The following is a 23,477-nucleotide window of genomic DNA, read 5'->3' on the forward strand; positions in this document are numbered from 1 at the left end:
GTGACCTCTGAGCCCGCCGCGCCAGTTCTCTTCCGGTGCTGTTCGCGCGGGTGCGTGGAGGCGCGCGGACAGAGAAACAGAGAGAGACACGGGGAGACACGGGGAGAGAGAGAGACACGGGGAGACACTGGGGCCCTGAGAGACTCGGGCACCGTGTGGAGGCTCGGAGACAGCTCTCAGCTCCTCTCTCCACGCAGAGCAGCGCCGTGACCCCGCAGCACCGGCAGCCATGAAGCTGACCGACAACGTGATGAGGAGCTTCAGGGTGGCCAAGGTTTTCCGCGAGAACTCGGACAAGATCAACTGCTTCGACTTCGCGCCCAATGGCGAGACCATGATCTCCAGCAGCGACGACGACTCCATCGTGCTGTACGACTGCCAGGAGGGCAAGTGAGTGCCGTGGGTCAGCGGCAGATTACCTCCCTCACGAGGACCACCTCCAATCACTACCGCCATCGTCACGGTGGGAGATGAGACGGGGTCGGTTTGATAGAATCGGCTAAGCTGTTTTGTGGCGAATCTTAGCATGGCCGAGTGGTCATCACGAGCCTCGTTTAAATCTGAACGAGAGCACACAAAGGCCGCAAGAGTTGGATAGCCCGCATCGGCACACGCGTGCCGTGGCTACCGTGACGGGTACACGACCTGCGACGAGAAGCCTCGCGCGCCCGCGCTTGTGAGAGCGATCCCTCTAACCGGACACTCCTCTCCTTCAGGCCCAAGAGGACGCTCTACAGCAAGAAGTACGGGGTGGATCTCATCCGCTACACGCACGCCGCCAACACCGTGGTGTACAGCTCCAACAAGATCGACGGTACGGCCCGCCACCACCCCTCCGTACCCCTTGCTCGCCAGAGGGTAGTATAGCAAGTAGACTGATCGCCATCTGTTTCCATCTGTACGGGGATATAGGGTTTCCGCCTCGCACGTGTGGGGTTCAGTGTGGCTCTTCTGGATACAAGGTTCATGTGTTGTCTACGCGGGGAGAATGTGTGCGGATCTGTCGACCGGGAGATGAGCGAAACGCGTCGAGCGGCATTCCCACTCATGCAAGGGTGACCTCGCTTACAGCGAGAACCATTTAAGAACGCAATACTCTACAAGCATATACATTAAACAAATGTAGACTCCACTACATTACCAGCACAATGTGAATTAGGCGGAGTAAATTATAAAATTTCACTTAAAATCATAGCAATGTACAATATAATTTGAGAAAAGGAAAGTGAAGGGTTAGGCAGGTAGCGGTAATGCAGAAGATTGCACAATCTGTTTTTTTTAATTAACACAACGACTTAGCGAGTCTGGAAACATTGATCCAATCACAAGACAATTACGTGCGTTTGTCACAAAGCCTCGTCACGAATATATCTTGAGGCTTTAAGGGGAGTCCAAGCAGTGGGGGAGCCCGGGTAGAGGAGGAGAGGCCTTGCGTTGATGAGATGTGCAGCATGGATGGGAGGAGGCGTTGAGGCAGAGGCAGTGGATTGGATTGAGGTTGGCGAGAGGGGTGGAGGAAAGGTCTCAGTTTGTTTCTTGGACGCCCCAGCGCGATGCGGGGTGGCCTTGCGTGTGGATTGGGAGCCGGGGGAGGGAAGCGTCGTAGGCCTCGGCTGTGGTGCTTGCCGAGAGGGGAGTCGCAGTGTCTGCTTTTACAGTGAGCGGGACAATCGTCGTGGCTTGCTGCTTGTTCCTGCCCGACCCTTACGACTTGGTGAAGAGATCTGTGCATCTGCATTGCTGGGCTTATCGTGGAAGTAAACTTTCCAGTGGTCCGATATTAAGAAACCTGCTTTGTTTCAGACACGATCCGGTACCTATCACTACATGACAACAAGTACATCCGCTACTTCCCAGGACACACCAAGAAGTAAGTGCCATGCTTCTTGCATGTTTAATCCTGCCATGTTGCACTTGATCCGTGCCCTTTGCGAGGTGACCATTATTTATCCTGTAAGTGCGCGAGTGGTAAACGCTTGTGTGCGCTTGTATGTGTGCGCGTGTATGTGTGTGTACGTCTGTGCGTGTGACGTGTGGCAGAGTGGTTGCTCTTTGCATGTCTCCCGTGGATGATACCTTCATCTCCGCTTCGCTCGACAAGACCATCCGTCTCTGGGACCTGCGCTCCCCCAATTGCCAGGTGTGTGACTGCACATGCATAAACAAAGATCCCCCATGTAGTCCACACAGGCTGCTGGGGCAAGTGCTGTTAGCGAGCACCGATTGAGACCTGTGTGGCCAGAATCATGTCCGGCCGGATTTGTCTCCCCAGTGCTGAGTAGGAGCCACGATTTCAATGCATTTTCAAATTAAGTAATCTGCAGAGTAATCTTACAAATTTGGACCATGATGCTGGCACACAATGGCCTCCTCGGAGTGACGTCACAGCATCATTAAATTCCACCGCGAAGTGGACGGCGTGGGGTGTTTGATGGACAACGCACTGGCAGTATTAACCAGGGTGGCCTGCCGAATTCGAGCCATGAACCTCTGCAACAAACAGCGGACGCGCCTTCGCTGGGCATTGCTAGCTGGGGCCGGTCGGGGAATCCGCGTGGAGGCTGCGTGGCCGGGCTGTGCGGTTGGTGGTCTGAGCTGGAGTTGCCGCGTCTTTGCTCCCCCGTCTCAGGGGCTGATGCACCTGCAAGGCCGCCCTGTGTGCTCCTTCGACCCTGAGGGCCTCATCTTCGCTGCAGGACTCAACTCGGAGATGGTGAAGCTGTACGACCTGCGCTCCTTCGACAAGGTCCCTGCCGCCCTGCAAACCCCTACACAAGGCTCTGCTGCAGTAGCGCTATGTGTGTGTGATGCTGCCTGTGTGCATGCTGCCAGTGTGCGTGTGGCTTTGCCTGTGTGTATGTATGTGGCGCTGCCTGTGTGCGAGTGCTGTGTGCGTCTACTGTAGTAGCAGCGTTCCATTGTAATGAGGACTTGTGTGCCGCCGCCACCCTGGCGGACTTGTGGATTTTGATTTAAAGCTTTCGTGGCTGCAGTAATTCATATTCTTAGCTCTTTCGGTTAAGTCAAGTTGAAGGGAAACAAAAGAATAAAATATATATAAAACAATAAAAAAATTCTCACGACATTTCGACCATAACACAAACGGTCATCATCAGGTGTGAAAGCCAACGGAAAGAAACATTTGGAAGAAGTGGCGGTTCGCATTTATTTATTTTTAAACGATGTATTTATTTATTTAAAAAAACCATTAGCACCACGGGCAGCGATTTGGCAGTTTGTTTAGAAGGACGAGTCCATCTATGTTCTGAAAAGAGGAGGGGGGAGACGAAAAATTAATGTATGCTGTCTGAAAGCCACCGTAAGCATGAACAATCAATTAAGACCCGAAATGGTTTATGAAATCCTTCCAATGATTGCTAAGCCAGAATCCATCTTCTCGGTTGAAATTGTCTCTGTTTGTATATGTGGATAGCCTCATGAACGAATCTCTCATGGTAGCCAGATGGCTTACAAAGAACCTCTGTCTTGGAGAAGTCAATGTCATGTGAGCCTACTGAATTATAACAATGATCTGCCACGGCCGAGGTGTTGGTCCTATCGTGTTTAAGGTCTGCTTTGTGTTCACGAATGCGGTCCGAGACATGGCGTTTGGTTTCTCCAATGTAACTACTACCACAGAGGCAACTTAGTTTGTAGACACCAGGGTACTGTATGTCTGGAATCACATATTTTACAGACGGAACCAGATCACGGATTTTATGTAATGTGTTGAAACGGACCTGGATCTTGTGTTTATTCAAGATTTTGGAGATCTTTTTTGTAATCCCCGCAATGTAGGGTAAAGTGATGGTTTTGAAAGGCTCCTCAAGAGGGTCCTTCTTCATGGTTTGAGTGATAGATGTACTCGTCCTTCTGAACAAACTGCCAAATCGCTGCCCGTGGTGCTAACAGTTTTTTAAACATAAATAAATAAAAACACCATTTATAAATAAATGCGAACCGCCACTTCTTTCAAATGTTTCTTGCCGTTGGCTTTCACACCTGATGATGACCGTTTGTGTTATGGTCGAAACGTCGTGAGAATTTTTTTATTGTTTTAAATATATTTTATTGTTTCCGTTCAACGTGACTTTACCGAAAGAGCTAAGAATATGGACTTGTGGATGTTTAGCGGAATGAAACTAATGCGATATAAAGCTGAACATGCTGTGGTAGTGGCGGCAGTGTTATTTGTGGTGTTGTGATGGTGGTGTTTCTGATTATGGTGTTAATGATAGTGATAGAGGTGTTATCGTTTTAGTGGTGGTGGTGACGATGTTATTGATGGGGTGGGATCGTTGATATTTTAGGTAGCGGTGGTGATTGTTGTGTTGGCGGTGGTGGCGGTAAGTGTTGTTGGTATTGATCGTGGTGATGGTCACAGTGTTGGTGGTGGTACTGTTTTTGGTATCGGTAGCGCTGCCGGTGGTGTTGTGGTTGTTGCTGCGTTGCCATAGCGACTGCATGCCGCTGCAGGGCCCCTTCGCCACGTTCCGCCTGCAGCAGGACCGCACGTGCGACTGGACCGGCCTCAAGATCAGCAACGACGGCAAATTCATCCTCATCGCCACCAACGGAGGCGTGCTGCGTCTCGTCGACGCCTTCCAGGGCAGCGCGCTTCACATGTTCACGGTGAGGGCCGGGGTGGGCCACCAATCGCGGCCGCGCAAAGCTGCCCGGGCTACGAGTGAGCCGCTCTGTACCTTCATTAAACTGTATCACTGGAACTCCGGAAAGTCTCGTATGCAAAGGTGTGGAGCAGGAGGAATCACGACCAAGGTGTGCATTGTGAAGCGCTGTTCTGCGTGCGTGCGTGAGTGGGTGCTGTTAGCGAGTAGCGGCGTCGTCTGTGAAGGCTGGCTCGGCACACAAGGGGAAGGGTGAACAGCACCACAGCACTTGCCACAAAAGTCGGTTAAGGCCACACTGGGGTCTGTTGTGTGTGGGTTGCAGGGCCACACGAACAGCAAGGGCATCACCCTGGAGGCATCCTTCTCCCCCGACTCCCAGTTCATCATGACCGGTGAGAAATGCTGAACGCGCAATGTAATCCTGTACTGCATACTACTCAATTGGGATCATGCACAGTAACAACATCACCCTGTTACTGTGACAAACTTAACAGGACCCTCCTGAGGGAACGGGGGGGGGGGGGGGGTGGGGGGGGGGCGAGTACAGCTGCAGAAGAGCTCCTTTGTTGGTCGCCTCGAGCTTCGGAAGCGCTGCTGGGACCAAGCGGGGTTCCTCGCACGAGGGCCTCGTACGTTCTGGAGCCCGCTTTCCTGGGCGCACGGCGCATTCACAACGCTACCGCCACTCACGATCGGTAATGACGAGAGGTTCCACGGAGCCGTGTCATGACCGCTTGTGCTCGGCACGCGCTGCGTGCAGGTTCAGAAGACGGGAAGATCCACGTGTGGCACACGGAGAGCGGCACCAAGGTGGCCATCCTGGACGGCAAGCACACGGGCCCCGTCACCTGCCTGCAGTTCAACCCCAAGTACATGATGGTGGCCAGCGCGTGCGCCAACATGGTAAGCATCGCGCAAGCTTTCGCGATGTGCATCTAGCGGTCTCCCTGCTTAACACCGCGCGGCGTCTGCTCGTAAGCGGACGTTAAAGATCCTGTGGCATCAGTCTCAGTGATAGGCCATTGTGTGCTGGTGCCATGGTCCAATAAGGGTAGTTCCGATTGAGGATGTACGTGGGAATGGGTTCGTACTTCCTCTGTGCGCCAAGGGGGGGACTGGGGCTACTCCCCTCGTCCCCCGGCTTTCGTGAGCCTCAAGGCGTCGGTGGTCCGCTCTTGTCTGCAGCCCTGCAGAGTCTGTGGTGGAAATTCTACATTCCCATGTTGGGGGAGAGTCTCTGCACAGGACAACCCCTGTTATCTTCCCCCTACACAAATTGGTATTTATTTTATCGACCCCTGGGGAATGACGGGCTGACGAAAAGCCCAACCAGGATGCAAACTCGCCCCTCTGAGTGTGCGAGCCGTTCTCTCCGTCGCCGAGCCAACCGGCCATAGCTCAGCTCACTCGGGGAATCGGCCCTCCTGCTGCAGCCACGACACCTGTCTCACGGAGACGTGCAACGGGACACCGGCTTCCTTCGCGCAGTGGAAAAAGGGGCTTGAGCGCCTGCGAACACGTACCGGTGAGATGTGATAGGCAGCCACTGGTGTTCTCTCTCTCGCGCTGCAGGCTTTCTGGCTTCCCACCATCGACGACTGAGCAGCGCCACGGCTACCGCCGTTCGTTGGGAGAGCGCCCCGAGTTGACGGACGCCTCGAGCGGCCGCGCTGCGACTACCGGACGCGTGCTCCAGCAAGATGAACCCTGGTGTGGGCGACTCCCGGCTGGACTCCGGCTTACGCCGCAGTCTCCCATGCGGTGCGGCCGAGGTGGAGGTGCAATGTCTTCACACGGCGCATGTTCAGCTCCGCGGAATTTCTGGTTTCTCTCCAAGTTCAATTGTCGTCTGGAAGGCACCGTGGCCGTCCGGGCTGCGTCACAACATGGACTTTTTTGTCGAGTGTCATTGGTCAACTAATCCGTAACTTAAATTTTCTAGATTACAGGCTGTTTTTACTCAATGCGTTTTTGTTTTTTGTAAATGCGTTGGTTTTACAGGAAAGTGAGAATCAGTGTCTCAGGTCTGCAAGCTCAGTAGAATGCGTTGTTTTAGCCTTGGAGTTTGTGTTGATGTGAGAATTGCTTCCTTCAACAGTGGACGAGCGATCGCAGCTGCGGGCCACCACGGGCCTTCTTGGTTCGGTCCGTATCACACTTGTTACGCCAGGGCGTTCTCTTGCCGAGGGCATGCATCCAAAGGGGGGCTTGCGCTCAATGCGGGGGGTGGGGGCTCTAACTGTGATTGAGGGACCATGCTGTGCTGTGGAGAGACTTGAAGCAAGCTAACTGTGTGGGTTCCCTGCCAAGCGGAGACTGCAAGTGTTTGGTGTTACAATAGCATTGGCAATGACCTCTTGATCTTGTCAAACAATGCCATGTGGAGAAGGTGGCTCTTTCCAGTACTGAAGCTGCTGTGCTTAACAGCATTCGGTGCACAGCCTCTGCCCCACAAGGTTGTGGTGCATGGCCTCCGTGTGCCAGAGGCTGTGTGCTCAACCCAGCCTGTGGCACACGCATTGCATGCACCACTCCTATCCACACTTAATATTAGGGTTGTGCCCACAGCTTTTGTTACCTGCAGCAAGAACATTTTTGTAACATCTGCAAGTTATTTTGTAACCGTGTTTCTCCTCGTTAATGTTTCTAATAACTTGAAACCGGCGAGTGTTCATTTTGCAACAAATTCATGCATGAAGACACGGGTGAATGTTGGCCGTATACCGCTTAGTTGTCACGCTGAAGCACGGTGTTTTGTAAATATTAAGAGTCATCAGGCGAAGGCAGCCTGTGGCGAGGATGCAGTTGTCCCACTGGCTGTGGAATCCTCTCGAGGGAGAGGACGGATGTGCTCCGGGTGGGAGCAGCAGCGAGCTCCAGCTCCTCTTGCATGTTGTGTGGGTGGCTACCGTCACAGCATTTCACCGCTGAGGAGTGCGAGCTTGGGCCGGTGAAGTGGACATCTGGGGGTGCAGGCCCCAGCGCCGGCAGCTCCTTTGTGGCGCCGGGGTGGCCTTGCGAGTGAAACTTGGGCAGCTGTACGGAACTGGTTGCCACAATCTATGAGCATCCCAGGCTGGACCCACAGTACATGATTACAAACGTCGAGGTCAACCACCGACTTCTGTTTTCTGGTCATTTCAACTCTGCCACATTCTCAATTTGAAACTTTAATAATTTATACTGCCACACGACTGACGCTCCATCCAGAAGCTGCTGTATCGCTTGCGATTAGAGAGGTTACCACTGCTATCACAGGTATTTTCAGATGTTAAAATATTTGTGACCCAATTTTGATTACAAATTGTAAACTGAAGTGATTTATTTAACATTTATAAAATGTTCAGCAAAGTCCTCCCCCGATAGCTGTTCCCCCAGGGCACAGTGCTGTGTACCACATCCTCCACCTAATTTAGTTTCTCACGGAGTGCTGGGCCATGGCCGGTTATGCGCTCTCATTCCGGGTGCAGATACATCTTGATGCTTGTGTTTCTGTTTTATGCTTCTCAGATGTTCTGAAAAGTGTAACTAAACCGTGTAATATAATTGCTAATTTTTTTCAATAAAACGTATTATCAAACGACTATGCCCCGTTTCATTTGCATGTCCTTAATTTTCAGTCAAGTTTTGCAAGAGATTTCAACTCCTGAGTTCACAGCCCACTTTGTTCCATTGAGAGCCCCAACAAAGGAAACGCGTGACATCAGACTTTGGTTCTCTCCGCCGCTGAATGCCGATCGGCGCCCCGCGGTTGCGTTAATCATCCCTCGCTTCAACGTCTCCCTGCTTAGACGAGTGTGGCGCCATCTCAGCGGTGACCCTGAACCATTGGCATGAAATGTTCCACGCGTTAGCATCTACGTCATCCTTAAAAATAACAACACGGTCGTTCGCGTCGCTGTGGAGAATATAAACAAATGAACAGCTTTGAAAGCCCCCTTTATGTATCTGTCCCTCAACATAGAGCTCATTTACCTACCCCTACTGCATGACATCTGTCAAGAACTTCATAGCCCATGGGATTACTCCTCCAGTCGAAAGATTCTGATGTTTTTTTTACAACTCATCAGCCACACGGCCTTCTGGGAGCGCATGATTTTAGCAGCATTGGTTCCACACAAGTAAACTGCATCAATTTGGACGTTTGTCTCAGCAGCAGCCAGGCTTGCTTGAACCAAAGATAGTGAACTGCCAGATGTTTGTAGGCAAGGACCCTGGGGTCCGAGTTCAACGCATCCATGAGGTACCACTCCCCATTGGCAAGCAAGAGTCTTGGTCTCTGGTGTGCGGTGTGTGCTGTGCGAGCGGTGTGTGCTGTGCGAGCAGTGTGTGGTGTGCGGTGTGTGCTGTGCGAGCAGTGTGCGGTGTGTGCTGTGCGAGCGGTGTGCGGTGTGTGCTGTGCGAGCAGTGTGTGGTGTGCGGTGTGTGCTGTGCGAGCAGTGTGCGGTGTGTGCTGTGCGAGCGGTGTGCGGTGCGTGGTGTGCGATGTGCGGTGTGTGCTGTGCGAGCGGTGTGTGCGGTGTGTGCTGTGCGAGTGGTGTGTGCTGTGCGGTATGTGCTGTGCGGTGTGTGCTGTGCGAGCGGTGTGCGATGTGTGCTGTGCGAGTGGTGTGTGCTGTGTACTGTGCGAGCGGTGTGTGCTGTGCGAGTGGTGTGCGGTGTGTGCTGTGCGAGCGGTGTGTGCTGTGCGAGCGGTGTGTGCTGTGCGAGTGGTGTGCGGTGTGTGCTGTGCGAGCGGTGTGTGCTGTGCTCGGGTTGCGTCCAGGAGGCGGGGTCTTCTGCAGGAGGCTGGGCGTCGCCTTGTCGCGACACGGCACAGCGCTTGGTGATTTGCAGTTTTAGTATGCAAATGAAGCTGCTTAATTTTCACGTTTAAGAATTCATATTTCGTCTTGGCTGCCATTACAAAAATAAAATAAGTTATAAATAAAGACAATAAGGAACCGGCATGCAGCATCAACGCATGACAGTCTTGACCGGCAGTCAGGTGGTTGGTGGTGAAGTAGTCGCTGTTTCACTGCACTCGCTCACCGGCAATCAGTCGCCTCTTTATCACTCTTCTATCGGTGCTGCTGCCATGGTGACTGAGCTTCACTCGTTGATTCCTCCACCCGTGTTGAAGATTCGGTCCACTAGACACCGTTTTGTCTCATCCACCACATTGTCCAACCACCACCACACTGCAGATCACAACACACTCAACCGGTAACTCACTCACACCCTTCGCTTTCTGCTTCTTCCCTTGTATCGTCTCTTTTCCCAAGCTCTTACCTCGCTCAATAACTTCTCAATTAAAGAAACGCATTACACTCATATATTACAACTGTGACGACAGTGCTGTTTTTTGCTGGCCACTTGATCTTTTGGGCCCTTGGGCCTTGCCGTGCATCACAGTCCGTGCTAAGAGGGGCACCGCTGCCGCTTGCGGCGCAGGCATCGCACGCTCCGGGGGATGCGCGGGGCTGCAGGGTCACGTGTCCCCTCCCGGGCCCACGGAGTCTTGAGCTCGCGGGCCCGGGGTCGCTCCTCCCGGGGCCGCTCGTGCGCTCCCACGCCAAGGCCCTCGCGGCTCCGGGGGCCCTCGCAGGAGTGCGGCTCGGGGCCCTCGGGGCGCGTGCTCAGCAGGGCCAGCAGACGCTCGTACCAGCCGCGTCGCTGCCCCCGCTCGGGGCCTCCCCAGCCGCCCCGAGGCAAGGCAGCGGCCTCGACGCGCGGGGCCGGCAGCACGGCCAGGCGCAGGCGGGCCACGGAGCGCGTGAAGCCCAGCTCCTCGGAACGGCACGCGTAGAGGCCCGCATCGCTGGGCCGGGCATCTCGTATAAGCAGGCCATGCTCGGTGAGCAGCAGACGCTCGGTCTGCCACGGAGCAGCACCACACACAGCACCACACAATCAGATCCACGCTCACCACGGCACCACACACGCACACTAGGATCCACACTAACCAAGGCACCAGACACACGCTCAGATCCACGCTCACCACGGCACCACACACAGACACTCAGATCCACACGCACCACAGCACCACACTCACCACACACTCAGATTCACACTAACCAAGGCACCACACACACACACTCAGATCCACACTCACCACAGCACCACACACACACACTCAGATTCACACTCTATCCTGAGGGGCCACTTTAGCCAGCACCTGGCTAAATTGAAGGGGGAGGGGTTACGACCCCCTCTTAACACATTGGCCACTGTGGCAGCTACATAATATACCATGAGGGTACCAACTGATTAGTATCTGTTGGTACCCTCGTGGTGTGCCTGTGAGTGCGGGGAGCTCACCACGCCGTGCTCACCTGGGTCACACTCTGGACGTGCACGCGTGTCTGCCGCTGCCAGGAGACGCGTGCGTGGCGCGAGCGTGGGCGACACTCGAGCAGCGCGCCGCTCCCCGCCACCACAAACTGCCTCTCCTCCTGCGCCTCTCCCACTCCTCACACACACAGAACATGCAACGACAACACACATGGACATACAACAACAACCGCCATTCGCCACTCAGTGGCGGTGACGTCACCACGACGCTTGTGCCAGGCCATGTGCACCTTGAGGCCACGTGAAGTGTCGAATGCCCGCTGGCAGGAGGTCACGGGGCAGACCCAGGTGCCATGGGTCGACTGACTGAGCTGACCAAGATGCTGACCAAGATGACTGCTGACCAAGATGACTGCTGACCAAGATGACTGGCTGTGCCCCCTACTGTGTCAACCTGCTGTGATTTAGCCACCCGGCGCTCAGCTCGTTGTTGTGAGCGTCGCTCCTCCGCCCTCCGTTGTTGTTCGAGGGCGACTGCTTCCAACTGCCCGGTAGCATCCTTCACGAGCCTCCTCCACAGAGGCCGATCTTGACACCGCTGGTAGCAGTCATCGGCAAGTCCAATCAGCTCCATGTCCTCCTGTACCACATCACTCCATCTCTTCTCTAGCCCATGCCGCCCGCTTAGCCGCCTCGATCCGGCCGAACAAAAGCTGTTTGGGCGACATGACCCAGCCAACGCAGCCTTGCCTGCCAGAGGAACTCACCGATGGGACTCTTTCGAGGATTTGTGAGCTCCTCGCACAATCCAGCCTGGTTAAACCCAGGATTGATCGTAGGCAGGCCAGCCTCAATGTTTCTAACCGGCAAAGATGTTCCATTAGGGGGGTCTACGTTTCGCAAGCGTAGAGAAGGGAGGGATTGACTGTGGCCGAGAAGACCCGAAACTTCGTGCGGAGCGACAGACCAGGTAGCTTCCACACAGCGTTATGCAACCGATGAAAAGATAATGCCGCTCGACTGATTCGGAGTGAGACCTCTGCTGTTAAACCCGAGCCGGTCATGAGCACACTACCCAGGTATGGGAAACTCTCCACTCTCTCCACAACTGCCCCATCACCGATTGGGAGTTTTGGGGGTGGAGTATTCGATGGTACAAAATACCCAGGCAGGTGCTTCGTTTTGGTGGGGCTGATGGTAAGGCCCCACCCTCTTAGTGGCACACTCCAGTTTCAACAGCAGTGCCCCTAACTCCCCCTCTGAGTGAGCCGCAATTACCAGGTCATCGGCATACATAACGTGGTTGACCAATAGGGAACCATCCCTTGACCGCACCCGGGCATCGATCAGCCTCCCATTATATCTGTACCAGATGGAAATTCCTCCGGTACAGCTACTGAAGGCTTCACGAACTACGTGGTCGAAATAGATGTTAAATAATGTTAGAGCCAGAGGACATCCCTGTCGCACCCCAAGGTGTACAGGGAATGACTCTGACTCCCTGCCACGTAGTTTTACCCGGGCCCGCTCACCATCATGAAGGTCCTTAATGATCGTGAGCAGTGGGTCAGGGACTCCGAAAGCACGAAGAACAACCCAGAGCCCAGGCCTACTGATGATATCATAGGCCTTGACCAGGTCAATACAGCAGAGATGTAGGTCTTCTTGGAATACACCATACACTACCACATACACACACACACACACAAAGATCCCCCCATATAGCCTCAACGGACTGCTGGGACAAGTGCTGTTAGCGAGCACCTACGAAAGTCGGCACAGCACACGAGGGGGCGGGTGGCCAACACCACGCCTGGCCGCTTTCGTCCTCTAGTGGCGATGTTGACACGCCACACCAGGTACTAATTTGAGGCCAAGTCGACCTAGGGGAGGCTTAGAACCAGTTCAAATATTTTACACCGAAGTTGGCCATGAGTGGGAATTTAACTCAGGATGCTGGGTTTGTAGCGCAGCGCGCTAACCACCACACTATCGATCCCCACACACACTCTCTCATGACAGACATGCACACAGAGCGCGCACACACATATACACAGACACAGAGGACACGTGTGTGTGTGTGGCAGGTTACCGGGCTGCCCGTGGCACTGCGTCACCGGGTTTCCATGTCTCACATCCTGGCGCCTGAATCTCCTGGAGGACACAGGGGTACAGGGGCAATGGGCAGGGCACAGGTCCACAGCTGGATATCATTTCCACTCTTTCGATTGATGGACCCAAAGTCTAAATGATGTCTTGCTCCAATGAGTTGAGAGATATTGGAGCTCCCGTTTATGGCCCTGCAGAGCCAGTAGTGGAATTCCTAAAATCTATGACAGGCAAAAGCCAATTAACAGGACAACCCCTGTTGACTTCCCCACAAAGTGATACCGATTTTACTGACCGCAGAGGGATGATGGGCTGAGTCAATCCCCCAACCATGATTTGAAGTCGCGACCTTCCGAAAATTCGGATTTATAAAGGCGCCCCTCAAGATATGTTAGAGTTCCATATGTGTAAAGAAGGGAGGAATAAGTGAGGAGTAACCGGGAAGAGGAAAGCTGAAGAGAAAGAGAGAGAGAAACTCAAGAAAGGGCCGAGTTCAACAGCTGGTGGGGTCTTCAGTATTCATTGATTGCGAGTTCTCGGCCTCAAAGGGCAGGAACTCCAGAGCCCGGGCCCCGTGCAGACAGCAGCCCCATGGTCATCCCAGAGTCGGAGTCCGGAGCGTGGCGGTCACGCCGAGTAGGGGGGCACGGTCGGTGGATCTCAAAGGTCTCGGTGGAGGAGCGAGTGGCTCAATCAACTCCTGGATATAAGGTGCAGCTAGCCTTAAAACACGAATAGGATAATCTTAAAATCAACCCGGGTTTCAATCGGGAGCCGGTGCAGCGACACGAGCACAGGGGTGAGGTACGGTGCCAAAGGGGAGTGCGAGCGAGCGCCCAATTGGCCGCGAGGTTGGATGGACCGCAGGCTACCGAGGAGGTCACTCGGGCCTCTGGACAAAACAAAGCATCGCAAGAGCGAAAACGTGAGAACACGAGTGTACGCAACGGTCTCTCCGCTTCTGCAGGAGAACGAATGTGGCGCAGCTGGGCGACGTTTCTTAAATGGGTCCTCGCAGCCTTGCTCACGCGTGCGACCGGCAGGAGAAGGACCGTTCGAGGAGACAGATTCAGAAGAATGCGAGGCTCTCTTGCTTCGTGCCTTTGGGGCCACGAACCGCTCGCCCCACACGCCCGGCCGACCGTGTTCATCGTGGTGACAGCGCCTCGGAGCGCAGGGCGCGAGCGAGAGGCGCGTACCGCCGGGAGGGCGCGTGGTAGCGTGAGCAGGCACGCCCGTCCCACGCGCAGTGCGGATCCCGTGCGAGGCAGCACTCGGCACACGCCTGGCCGTAGAGGTCGCAGCGCTGCACGGGGAGCTGCACCAGCCCCGTGCCGCTGCCCACGTAGAGCTGCCGCTGCGGCCGGAGCACAGGGAAAGGGACGGAGAGTCACTGCCAGAACCTAGTGAGTCCAGCAATCTGTTATTTATCATCATTTTTATTAGCAACATGTTTCCCCATGAAATTCTCGCCGAATCTCAAGACTTTTTTCAGGAGGGTCTTGTCATATTTTCGCAGTAGGGGGCGATGTTCATGCTGCTGCACGATCCCGAATGTGTAATGTGGAGTGAATATTTCAGCATTGGGATGTTTGTCCAACACCAGTTACATAGATGCTGTGTGGTGTTATAGCTGGAGGCAAAACACGTGACATCCACCAAGCACAGCCAGTCCCCCTAAAGCACAGCAAGTGCCTTGGGGCACTCGCTGTATATGTGCTTTCATCATTCAAGATTTTTTTGGGTTAGATCGCGTAAATATATAAAAGTGTCATTAAACCCACCAATCACCCCACACAGCCAATTGGTAAGGTCTGTCACGTAAACAGAACATGCCAATTCGTTACTAGTACAGTACACCGGTGTGTTGGAGAACAAAGCCACAACATTTACAATCTGTTTACGTGACAAACATTACTAATTGGCTGTGTCGGGTGGTGGTGGGTTTAACCACACATTTATATTTACGCGATCATACCCACAACACCTGTATTTTGGATTCAATCTTGATTTGAAGCTTTCGTGACTGCAGGATACTCTTTGGTTCTTTTGGTCAAGTCACGTAGTTAGAAAATTAATAGATCACGACGTTTCGATCGCAACACAAGCGACCGTCTTCAGGTGAGAAAGAGAACGCTACTGAAACAAGGTCTTATATAGGCCTGAGATGGGTGTAGCCTCAGGGTAAGAGGGCGGGACTAGAGATGGTCTGCCTGAGGCTGTGGAAGTGACGATTGTATTGTGAGAGATTAGCGTGTCAATGCACGAGCTTAGTATGTCGCAGCATCGGTGACTGAGCGAGAAGGACACCCAGCCCGTCAATACAAAGACATCCAACCTAATAATGCAACTCAGAGAGTCAGCTAAAAGCTAAAATAGATATTGGTCGCGAAAGCCTACGTGTTAAACTGTATGTGCTTTGTGTATACTGACATTCGACACCTTAAATAAGCAGCAGCATCGCTCCTCCTACTGTGGAACCTTGGCAGGACGCTCCTGAACAAGGGAAATATTAATAATAAAACCCAAGCAGTGAGGATCCCATCTGGGTGCGACAGTGAATGTGCCCTCGCCGCGCCGGGAGCTCTGCACGGTCCCTTGGGCTGCGTGAGCGCTCCGAGCGCGTGCGGGGCCCCCCGTGTCGAGTTTACCCGCTTGCTGGAGATCTCCATCACCGTCACCGCAGAGCCATCCTGAAAAACACAGCGGAGTCATGCTATGACGCAGTGCTGCGTCCCGTTGCGCCGCGTCGCGTTGCGCCGCGTCGAGCTGTGCCGCGCTTACCTCAAACAGCTGCAGCTCTTCGAGCAGCAGAGCCGAGTCGCCGCCGTCAGCGCCGGGGACCAGCACGGCCTTGAGCAGCCGCCCCGTGTCTGTGCGGCACGACGCACCGCGCACACCGCAGCACGGCACACAGCAGACATTGTCGCTCACCACGACAGTCCCACAGGGAGATCTCTGTGGGGCTGCGCAGCGCGCGCCCAGACAGGGTGGCGCTGTCGCCCACGACCCACGCATCTGCTCGCCTGCCAGGTGGGGCGACCGCGCCGCCCCTGCGTGGCGGTGACGAGGTTTGAACGCAGCAACCTCCCTGGTTAATACCGCGGTGGCGTTCACCATGGAATAACACGCAGCAGTAGCATGGCCCCCGCTGCCAAACCACTGCACAGACTGCGTCTGTGAACCAAAGTGACCCCTTCCAGCCGCACGCGGTGAGAATCAAAATCTTCATTTAGATTGGAGCTATTTTTTACAGCTATTGTCCAGAAGGTACAGGGCAATTAGTTACAACAAACATTGCAAAAAAAGTGCAAAATAAAGAAAAGGTAAGCAAGGCATGAAAACTAAATAAATATAAAGTTTATAAATGAGTACAAATGACATAAGTACATGAATTCATGCCGATTTCTCAACACTAAATGCAAGCCGGCACCAATCGACCCGAGCGGCCACGGTACCGGGCAAATCGCCCTGGTCACCCGTGGCCCCCCCCTTCCCGAGTCACGCCAGCGGAAGCGTCTCCTGCACAGCGACGGCGCCCGCTCACCGGTGCCCAGGTAGAGGACGTGGTAGCGCCCGTCGGTGGCGTCGACGCTCTCCGCCACGACGCGCGTGAGCAGCCGGTCGCCCCGCGCGTGCACCAACGCAGGCCGGCCGGACGCGGGCCGCACGGCGCCGGCCACGAGCGGGTGAGCGCGGGCGAAGTCCACCACGGCGTCCGGCAGATCGCGGGTGGAGCGGTACGTGCCGTGCACGCCGCCCGGGCACTGCGCACGGCATGGGAGACGCACGTGGTCGGCTCGTCCGGGTCAGGGGAGAGCTCGGGGGAGAAAGAGCAGGAGACGTAGAGGAGAGAGAGCAATCGAGAGCAGCAAGAGAGAGTGAGCAGGAGAAAGGCTCAGCCGCAAGCGTGACCTGGGTCACCAGCATGGCAAATCGCGTGACAAGCACAGCAAGGAAGCAAAATGGCAACCAGAGCAGACAACCAAATCGTGCGCTCGTCACAGGTGCGTGATTATGCGCGTCATGGTTTACGTTATGTCTGTCACAATTTTGTAATTATGGCCGTCACAGTTTTATCATTAAGTCGTGTTGCGTTTGTCACAGGCTCGGCGGGGCGGTCAGGGTGCGCACCGTGCCGGGGCGCGGGAAGGGCACGCGGCCTGTGTAGGGGCCCCACGCGTGTCGTGCGCCCTCCCTGTGGGCAAAGGCGCCGCGGAACACGGCCGACACGTCCGCCATGTTGTACACGCACAGCGCAGAGCCACGCAGGACATCGCTGGGCGAGACGGTGGCGGAGGCATGGGGGGGAGGGGTAGAGAGATTCGTCACAACGCAGGGCCCACCGCCGCTCTCCCACACAGTCACCAACGTCAACAATGCCACAGGTGATTTGCCTCCTGCCCATGCCGCGTCTCTCCCTTCACGGAGGAGTGACAAGCATGAGCACCTTGCGCGCTCGTTACGAGCACCTTTTGCTCAATTACGAGGGGCACCTTGGACTTGTAAATCAACTCTGACTCTTCGAGGAGGTAAACACTCTTCTTCAAACTCTTAACACCACCGATAAAAGCTCCAACTCGTGTGTGTGTGTGTGTGTTCGTGCGTTTGATGCCGGTTCTGGTGTGGTGTAGCGGCCTGTATCCTGCACAATAGCCCACTGGTTGGGGACAAAGTAGATTCACAATCTACGTTTGGGTTGGGCCACGTGGGGGCGACGTTGGCATTGCCACCTGGACGTTGTGAAGATGGCGAAGATGAGGGGGCTCCTGCCGTCCGGCCTCTTCAGCACAAACACGTCCTCTGCAAGAGTCCAACACACGAGCGGTGTGACGCCGGCTCAGCGTGGGGGCTCGGCACCGTGCTCGCCCCGCCACTGTGACAGCGAGCACCAACGACCCCGCAGCCCCCGCAAGAACACAGCAGACGCGTGGTCTGCCTCGAGCGCCTCTTCTCGTCTCCTGCGGCGGCCGACTATTCACCATCAACTCGGCACCCCTTCGGAGCCAGCAGCCCTCTCGGTGCAAAGTGTGCGCAGCGAGTGGCAAGTGTGAAAGATGAGTGCGATTAGCGAGCGTGATTGTTGGGGGTTGAGTGCGAGCGGTGAGTACGAGGGAAACGCACGCAGCACGTGGAAGTGCGTGTGGACGCCGCTGACGCCGGGCACGGAGCAGACGAGGCGCGCTTTGAGGAAGGTGCTCCAGCGGCCCACGAGGCTGCGCCGACCGCCCTCGTCATCCTGGGGGCAGCGGGGAATCAAACATGCGACAAATCGTGGCCTAGGCAAGTTAAGCTGGTACTCGGGCCCCAAGTGCTCATGTAAGGCCGAGTAGATCTAGGAGAGCTCCAGAATCGGTTCAGCTATTTGTCACCAATGTTGGTTGTAAGCGGGTATCGAACCCAGGCCGCCGAGTTTGTAGCGCCAGTACTCCATCTGCACGGGACCGAGTGTCACCTCGCCCCTTTGCACGTGTCGGTTTTCTCCGGGTACTATAAACAATCATCCTGACGTAGAACCACAGAGCTTGGGCAATTGTCGGCGCCAATTCCGGCTGCAATTCCCGCTTTGTCGCCTGCGGCTCCCTGCCCCTCCGCGCGAAGCCTGCGCGCAATCCACCGACCCTCGCCTCAACGGCGCCGCGCCGCAAGCCACGGCCGTCCCACCCCGCCGAGTGGCACCTTGCAGACTTGGGCCACGCGGGAGACGATGCCGCGGCCGTCTCCGGTCTCGCCCTCCGTCGCCCTCTCGTGGAAAAAGAAGTAAACCTTCTCGTTCTCGCCACGGCCTTCGGAGATCGGCTCGACGTGGACGAACCGGGGATCTGACGGCACGCGCCGCAAACACGCGCACACCGGTCACGGGCCGCACGGGGAACTCTCGCACGCTCACCGTGCTCGCTCGCCACTCGAGCCGCACTCACCGTGGAGCCAGCGCGTGTCGTGCTGCTCGCTGCGCACCGTGGGTGCCGCTCCGAGGCTGCGGAAGGCGGCGCCGTCGTGGCCCAGGAAATCTGCGGCGAGGCCGGCGTAGAGACGGCCACCTGCAAGGCAGTAGCACCGCCACTCGTGCCGAGTACCCCGGGTGATCCGGTACCACCACCGTGGTCAGTTGATCTAGCACTACCCTGGTGAACGGGAGCCAGTGATTTAGCAGTACCATGGTGAACTGGGAAGTATTCTGGCTAACCGGTGCAGCCTTGGTGATCGACGACTACCACGGTGATCCGAGGCTACACCAGCGATCTGGAACTACCTCGGTGGTTGGTGATCTAGGACTACCCCGGTGATCCGGTGCTACAACAATTATCCGGGGTAGCCCAAGTCAGCCCAGCCTTTATTGCACAGGCCCGGTTCTTATTTGGGCCTCCACTGGGGTAGCAGCACCCATGGCCCTCACCAGAGCCGTCCCGAGGGTACGACGAATCGTCACGGTGTCAGATGTAATACTTCCACTTTAGTTTGAAGGTATCAGGGGCCCACATGGTGCAAGTTGTCCTAGGCCCCGCACCCCCCTGTGGACGGGCCTGGCTCTCACACCAACATCACAGAGGGGATGGTGGAGGGGGCAGGAGGCCATGCGTCCGCTCTGCCTCCATCCCCAGCACACGGCGCTGCGGCTCGGGAGTGGAGGGCAATGGGGCGAGCGGACAGGGAGGCGAGTCGCGCGGGGAGGAGGAGGAAGAGAGGGAGGCATGAGATTCATCACCGATCATGGCGGAGGCGAGGGGCGAGCGTGGGTCGTACGAGCATCGCCCCCTCCCCGGGAACACGTCCTGCGGCCTCCACTGCTGCACTGTGCCCCCCTGTGTGCGACAACATCCAAGACGAGGCGACCCATCGGTGACGCCGGGGCTTGGGCCAAGCGGGCATCTCGCGGCATCTGTGTCCAGGAATTGGCAAACAGTGGCCAACCATAAGTATTTCACGAAAAAAAACATTCCTGTCAAGCAGCCAGCAACAAACAGAACCGTCACAGTTGTAATGGATATGAGTGCACGAAGCGGCCGTGTCCACCGCTGCACCGTCTGTGTGTTTTTTCGTGGCGGGTTTGAAGTGTAAAATTCAATGTATAAACGCGCGCTGCTTAAAACGCATTCCAGCGACTGTACAGGTGAATAATTGATTTGTACCGAGAACCGGTACTGGTGTTGTCTGGAGCCCGATTGCAGGATACTGCCATACAGCTGCGAATATAGACCTCGGCTAATGCACTGATTGACGTGCGTGGGGGTTGGTCGACAGTAGAAGAGGTGGCGACCCTAGGAGGGACCTTGGAGACACTACGCTCTGTCCGCACAGCTGCTTTCTCCATCCCACACCGTGCCCTGGACCGTGTAATCGTAACGAGCTCGCCAGCCAGAGCTCCCGCACGCGCGTCTCTCGACATGTCCCCACATCTGGATATCATTCCAGGCGGCGTCTGTTTAACACTGCGGGTGCATTATTAACCAGGGGACACGCGCCGTCTGCATCATTGAGTGATCGTGAGAGATCCCGTGGCGTTATTCGATGAGGGTAGGGAATTGTGTGCCGGCGTCATGGTACGAATCTAGCCAACGTCACCTCACGCATCACTCAACTGGAACAATCAAGAACAACATCGGCCCCTGCCGAGAGACTAATGGCCAATCTTGATTTGAAGCTTTCGTGACTGCAGGAATCCAAACTCTTTGGTTATTTCGGTAAAGTCACGTAGGTAGACAAAATAATAATAGATCACTACGTCTCGGTCGCCACACAAACAATCGTCTTCAGGCGAGAGAGATAAACTAATGGCCACTTGCAGGCCTAGTTGCCGCGTCACCTTGTACCGCACAGGGACAAGTCCCATCGGTGGGTCCGCTAGGCCATTCAAAAATGAAACTCGAGCAGAATAGCAATGCAATGGTTGAGATCCGATGATGTCAGGTGCTTTAAGGTGCTAAGCCACTGAAGTGAGTGCCATTCTACAAGAAGCCACTGAAGTGAGTGCCATTTTACAAGAAGCTCCTCTCCCTGGGCTGACTGTTGCTGCCGACTGTTACGGCTGTGGATGGCAAGCAGGTTGGGGGTCTACAGGGGACGGGGAGGAGGGGCGAGCGTCGTATAAACAACGAGCAGACACTTCTCTTCACATTATCTCTCGCTCCCCATAAATAATACAAGTTTATTTTTTGTACACATCCCAGCAGCCACACGGCTGTCTGGAAGTGCAGAATTTTAACGCATTGGCCCAATGCGTAAGTAAAAACATCCTGCGTCTCATCAGCAGTCGGCTCGCTTGAACCGCCGCCGCTGAACTGCCCAGATGTTTATCGGCGAGGGCCCTCCCTGTTGGGGCCCTCAGACGCAAACATATAAACTAAGCTGGTGGCTGCTCACGCATGACGAACACAACGGGGTTCTTAGCTCTTCTGACTTATAAAATCACGATCCCTCTTGTTTACCCTGCAGGAGAGCCTCATAGATCCTCACAATTCTTTTCAGGAGGGTCTTGTCAAGCTTGTCGCAGTAGGGCGCCAAGTAGCTGCTGCTGCTGCTGTGTAATCCCAGACGAGTAAGTTGCAGATACTTTGTCGAACCAGTTGCATGCAATGCCAGGTCTCGCCACGGGCCAGAACGACCTCTAGACCTTTCTCGTCCATGACTTTACAAATCGCCTTCTCTCTATCAACTACACCGACTCCTCCTCACTCTGCTGAACCAATGTGAGAAGCAAACTCGGCACCACTTGGAGTGTCCCGGAATTCGGGGGAAGACCATTAAAATACCCTCCCCTTGAAGTCTCAAGCCAGCAAGCACGCAGGGAAGATACAGAATGTCGGATGTTGTGTAAATCCCATGTCCATCTGCACAAACGATTAAAGCGCTGCGACGAGACGCGACTCCGACTGCGAAGCGGAGGAATGCACGGAGAGCGGAGAGGGACGGAGTCGAGGTCATCGCTCTGCGGGCCGAGGGGGAGCGCAGAGCCCCCCCCCCTCGCTCCGCGTGGCCCCCTCTCTCGTTCCCCGCGGGGCCCTCCCCAGCGAGCCTCGCAGTGCGGGGCCTCGCGCTCCGAGTAGCACTCTCGGGCGGCAAGACGAGCGGGGCACCTGCCTGGACGAATGTTTGCTGGGATCCAACAAACTTTCGAGAGCAACAAACGCATCGTCAGTTTGTAGTCACCAGCGGGCAGGGTGGCATGCCGGCACCACGCACCCACACGGTCGCGATTCCTACGCTGCGGAGTTTCCGCAGAGGGGACACGGCCGTGATCATGCACTGCTGCTGCTACTCCTGCTGCTGCTGCTACTCCTACTGCTACTCCTGCTGCTGCTACTCCTGCTGCTGCTACTCCTGCTGCTGCTACTCCTGCTGCTGCTACTACTCCTGCTGCTGCTACTCCTGCTGCTGCTACTACTCCTGCTGCTGCTATTGCTACTGCTGCTGCTACTACTGCTGCTACTCCTGCTGCTGCTACTCCTGCTGCTGCTACTCCTGCTGCTGCTACTCCTGCTGCTGCTGCTCCTGCTGCTGCTACTCCTGCTGCTGTTGCTACTCCTGCTGCTGCTACTCCTGCTGCTGCTACTCCTGCTGCTGCACGGGACGAATAGGGAAATAGGGGTCACCGGGACAACGGTGATCGTTCACAATGCGCCTCCTTGCACGCCACACATCGTCGTGGCAGAGCAGTCGCTGCTTTTGGGCAAAGTTACCCCGACAGGCAACATGTGCAATGGTTTACAGTTAACCATCGGCACCCCATCATAAAGAAAACGATGCAAGAGTTGAATGGTGTACCGTGAACCCTGGCTTACGAAGTCAGACCCCCTCAGTCTTGTACAGGGTCCTGCACCGCTGGTTCCTGCCTGCCTCTATTTGCCTCAGGGCACACAACTTGCACAAATCACGACGGTCTAGTTCTTGGAGGCACGATTAGATGTGCGTTACACGAGCGAATGAGATGGGCTCTCCATGCTTGGGGACATAAAACAACGCAGCATTCAATTTAAACTAAGCTGCTTTTCTCAGCCGAGATGATTGAAGCAAACAAAATAAAATATTATAAAATGAGCCTCATTGAACAGGACAAGAGAGACAGGTTCGGTTATCCTTCCCTCGAGATGATCACGAGGGTGAATTGTTGTTGTGCTCCGTTCCCCAGAAAAACCTCATGTTCAGGAGGGTCCTGCCAAGTTTCCACAGTAGGGGGGGTGCTTTGTGTGATCCCAACTGAGTTATTTGCAGGGACATTTGAAGCACTGCGAGGTGGCTTTTACCTATGGGAGGAAACCGGAGACCCCGGAGGAAGCCCATGCAGAACAAGGGGAGAGAATACAAACTCCAAGCAGAATGGCACCCTTGTCGGGAATCAAACCCAGGGTCTTCTTGCTGTGAGGCGCACGTGCCATCACTTCGCCACAAGCCAACAGAGCAGAGGAGGTAGACAAATCTCAAGTGACGAAGGTGGAGATGATGCGATGATGAGAGCACAATGCAGCT

At 55.3% G+C, this 23,477-nt stretch overlaps 2 protein-coding genes across 4 annotated transcripts in view; one reads left to right on the forward strand and one right to left on the reverse strand.

Moving 5' to 3' along the window:
* On the forward strand, window positions 1–8,215 carry WDR82 (WD repeat domain 82). The gene is made up of 9 exons (XM_032966816.2): window positions 1–390; window positions 717–814; window positions 1,804–1,870; window positions 2,041–2,140; window positions 2,630–2,746; window positions 4,477–4,632; window positions 4,954–5,023; window positions 5,392–5,534; window positions 6,204–8,215. Exons 1-9 carry the CDS (start codon window positions 230–232, stop codon window positions 6,231–6,233), a joined length of 942 nt encoding a protein of 313 aa, XP_032822707.1. The 5' UTR covers window positions 1–229; the 3' UTR covers window positions 6,234–8,215.
* The window catches only part of SEMA3G (semaphorin 3G), a 24,092-nt gene continuing 8,537 nt past the window's right edge, over window positions 7,923–23,477 (reverse strand). For 2 of the 3 annotated variants that reach the window (XM_032966814.2, XM_076071981.1), the window contains exons 5-17: window positions 19,720–19,816; window positions 18,935–19,054; window positions 18,693–18,835; window positions 18,138–18,252; window positions 17,747–17,816; window positions 17,148–17,292; window positions 16,561–16,780; window positions 15,798–15,886; window positions 15,665–15,706; window positions 14,213–14,370; window positions 12,997–13,058; window positions 10,946–11,082; window positions 7,923–10,487 (exon numbers count right to left, since the gene is read on the reverse strand). In XM_032966814.2, coding sequence (XP_032822705.2) covers window positions 10,032–10,487; window positions 10,946–11,082; window positions 12,997–13,058; window positions 14,213–14,370; window positions 15,665–15,706; window positions 15,798–15,886; window positions 16,561–16,780; window positions 17,148–17,292; window positions 17,747–17,816; window positions 18,138–18,252; window positions 18,693–18,835; window positions 18,935–19,054; window positions 19,720–19,816 — 1,854 coding nt within the window. In that variant the 3' untranslated portion in view covers window positions 7,923–10,031. The remainder of the gene's footprint in view (window positions 10,488–10,945; window positions 11,083–12,996; window positions 13,059–14,212; window positions 14,371–15,664; window positions 15,707–15,797; window positions 15,887–16,560; window positions 16,781–17,147; window positions 17,293–17,746; window positions 17,817–18,137; window positions 18,253–18,692; window positions 18,836–18,934; window positions 19,055–19,719; window positions 19,817–23,477) is intronic. The other variant, XM_076071982.1, reaches the window with a different exon arrangement.

This window comes from Petromyzon marinus, chromosome 36, assembly GCF_048934315.1.
Source record: "Petromyzon marinus isolate PM22_M1 ecotype Great Lakes invasive population chromosome 36, UKy_Petmar_22M1.pri1.0, whole genome shotgun sequence".
NCBI classification, from domain to species: Eukaryota; Metazoa; Chordata; class Hyperoartia; order Petromyzontiformes; family Petromyzontidae; genus Petromyzon; species Petromyzon marinus.

Coding starts and splice junctions, on each gene's coding strand:
- WDR82 (XM_032966816.2), top strand. CDS start 230: ATGAAGCTGACCGACAACGTGATGAGGAGCTTCAGGGTGGCCAAGGTT. Junction 5,024..5,391: donor CTCCCAGTTCATCATGACCG/GTGAGAAATGCT, acceptor CGCTGCGTGCAG/GTTCAGAAGACGGGAAGATC. Junction 5,535..6,203: donor CCAGCGCGTGCGCCAACATG/GTAAGCATCGCG, acceptor CTCGCGCTGCAG/GCTTTCTGGCTTCCCACCAT.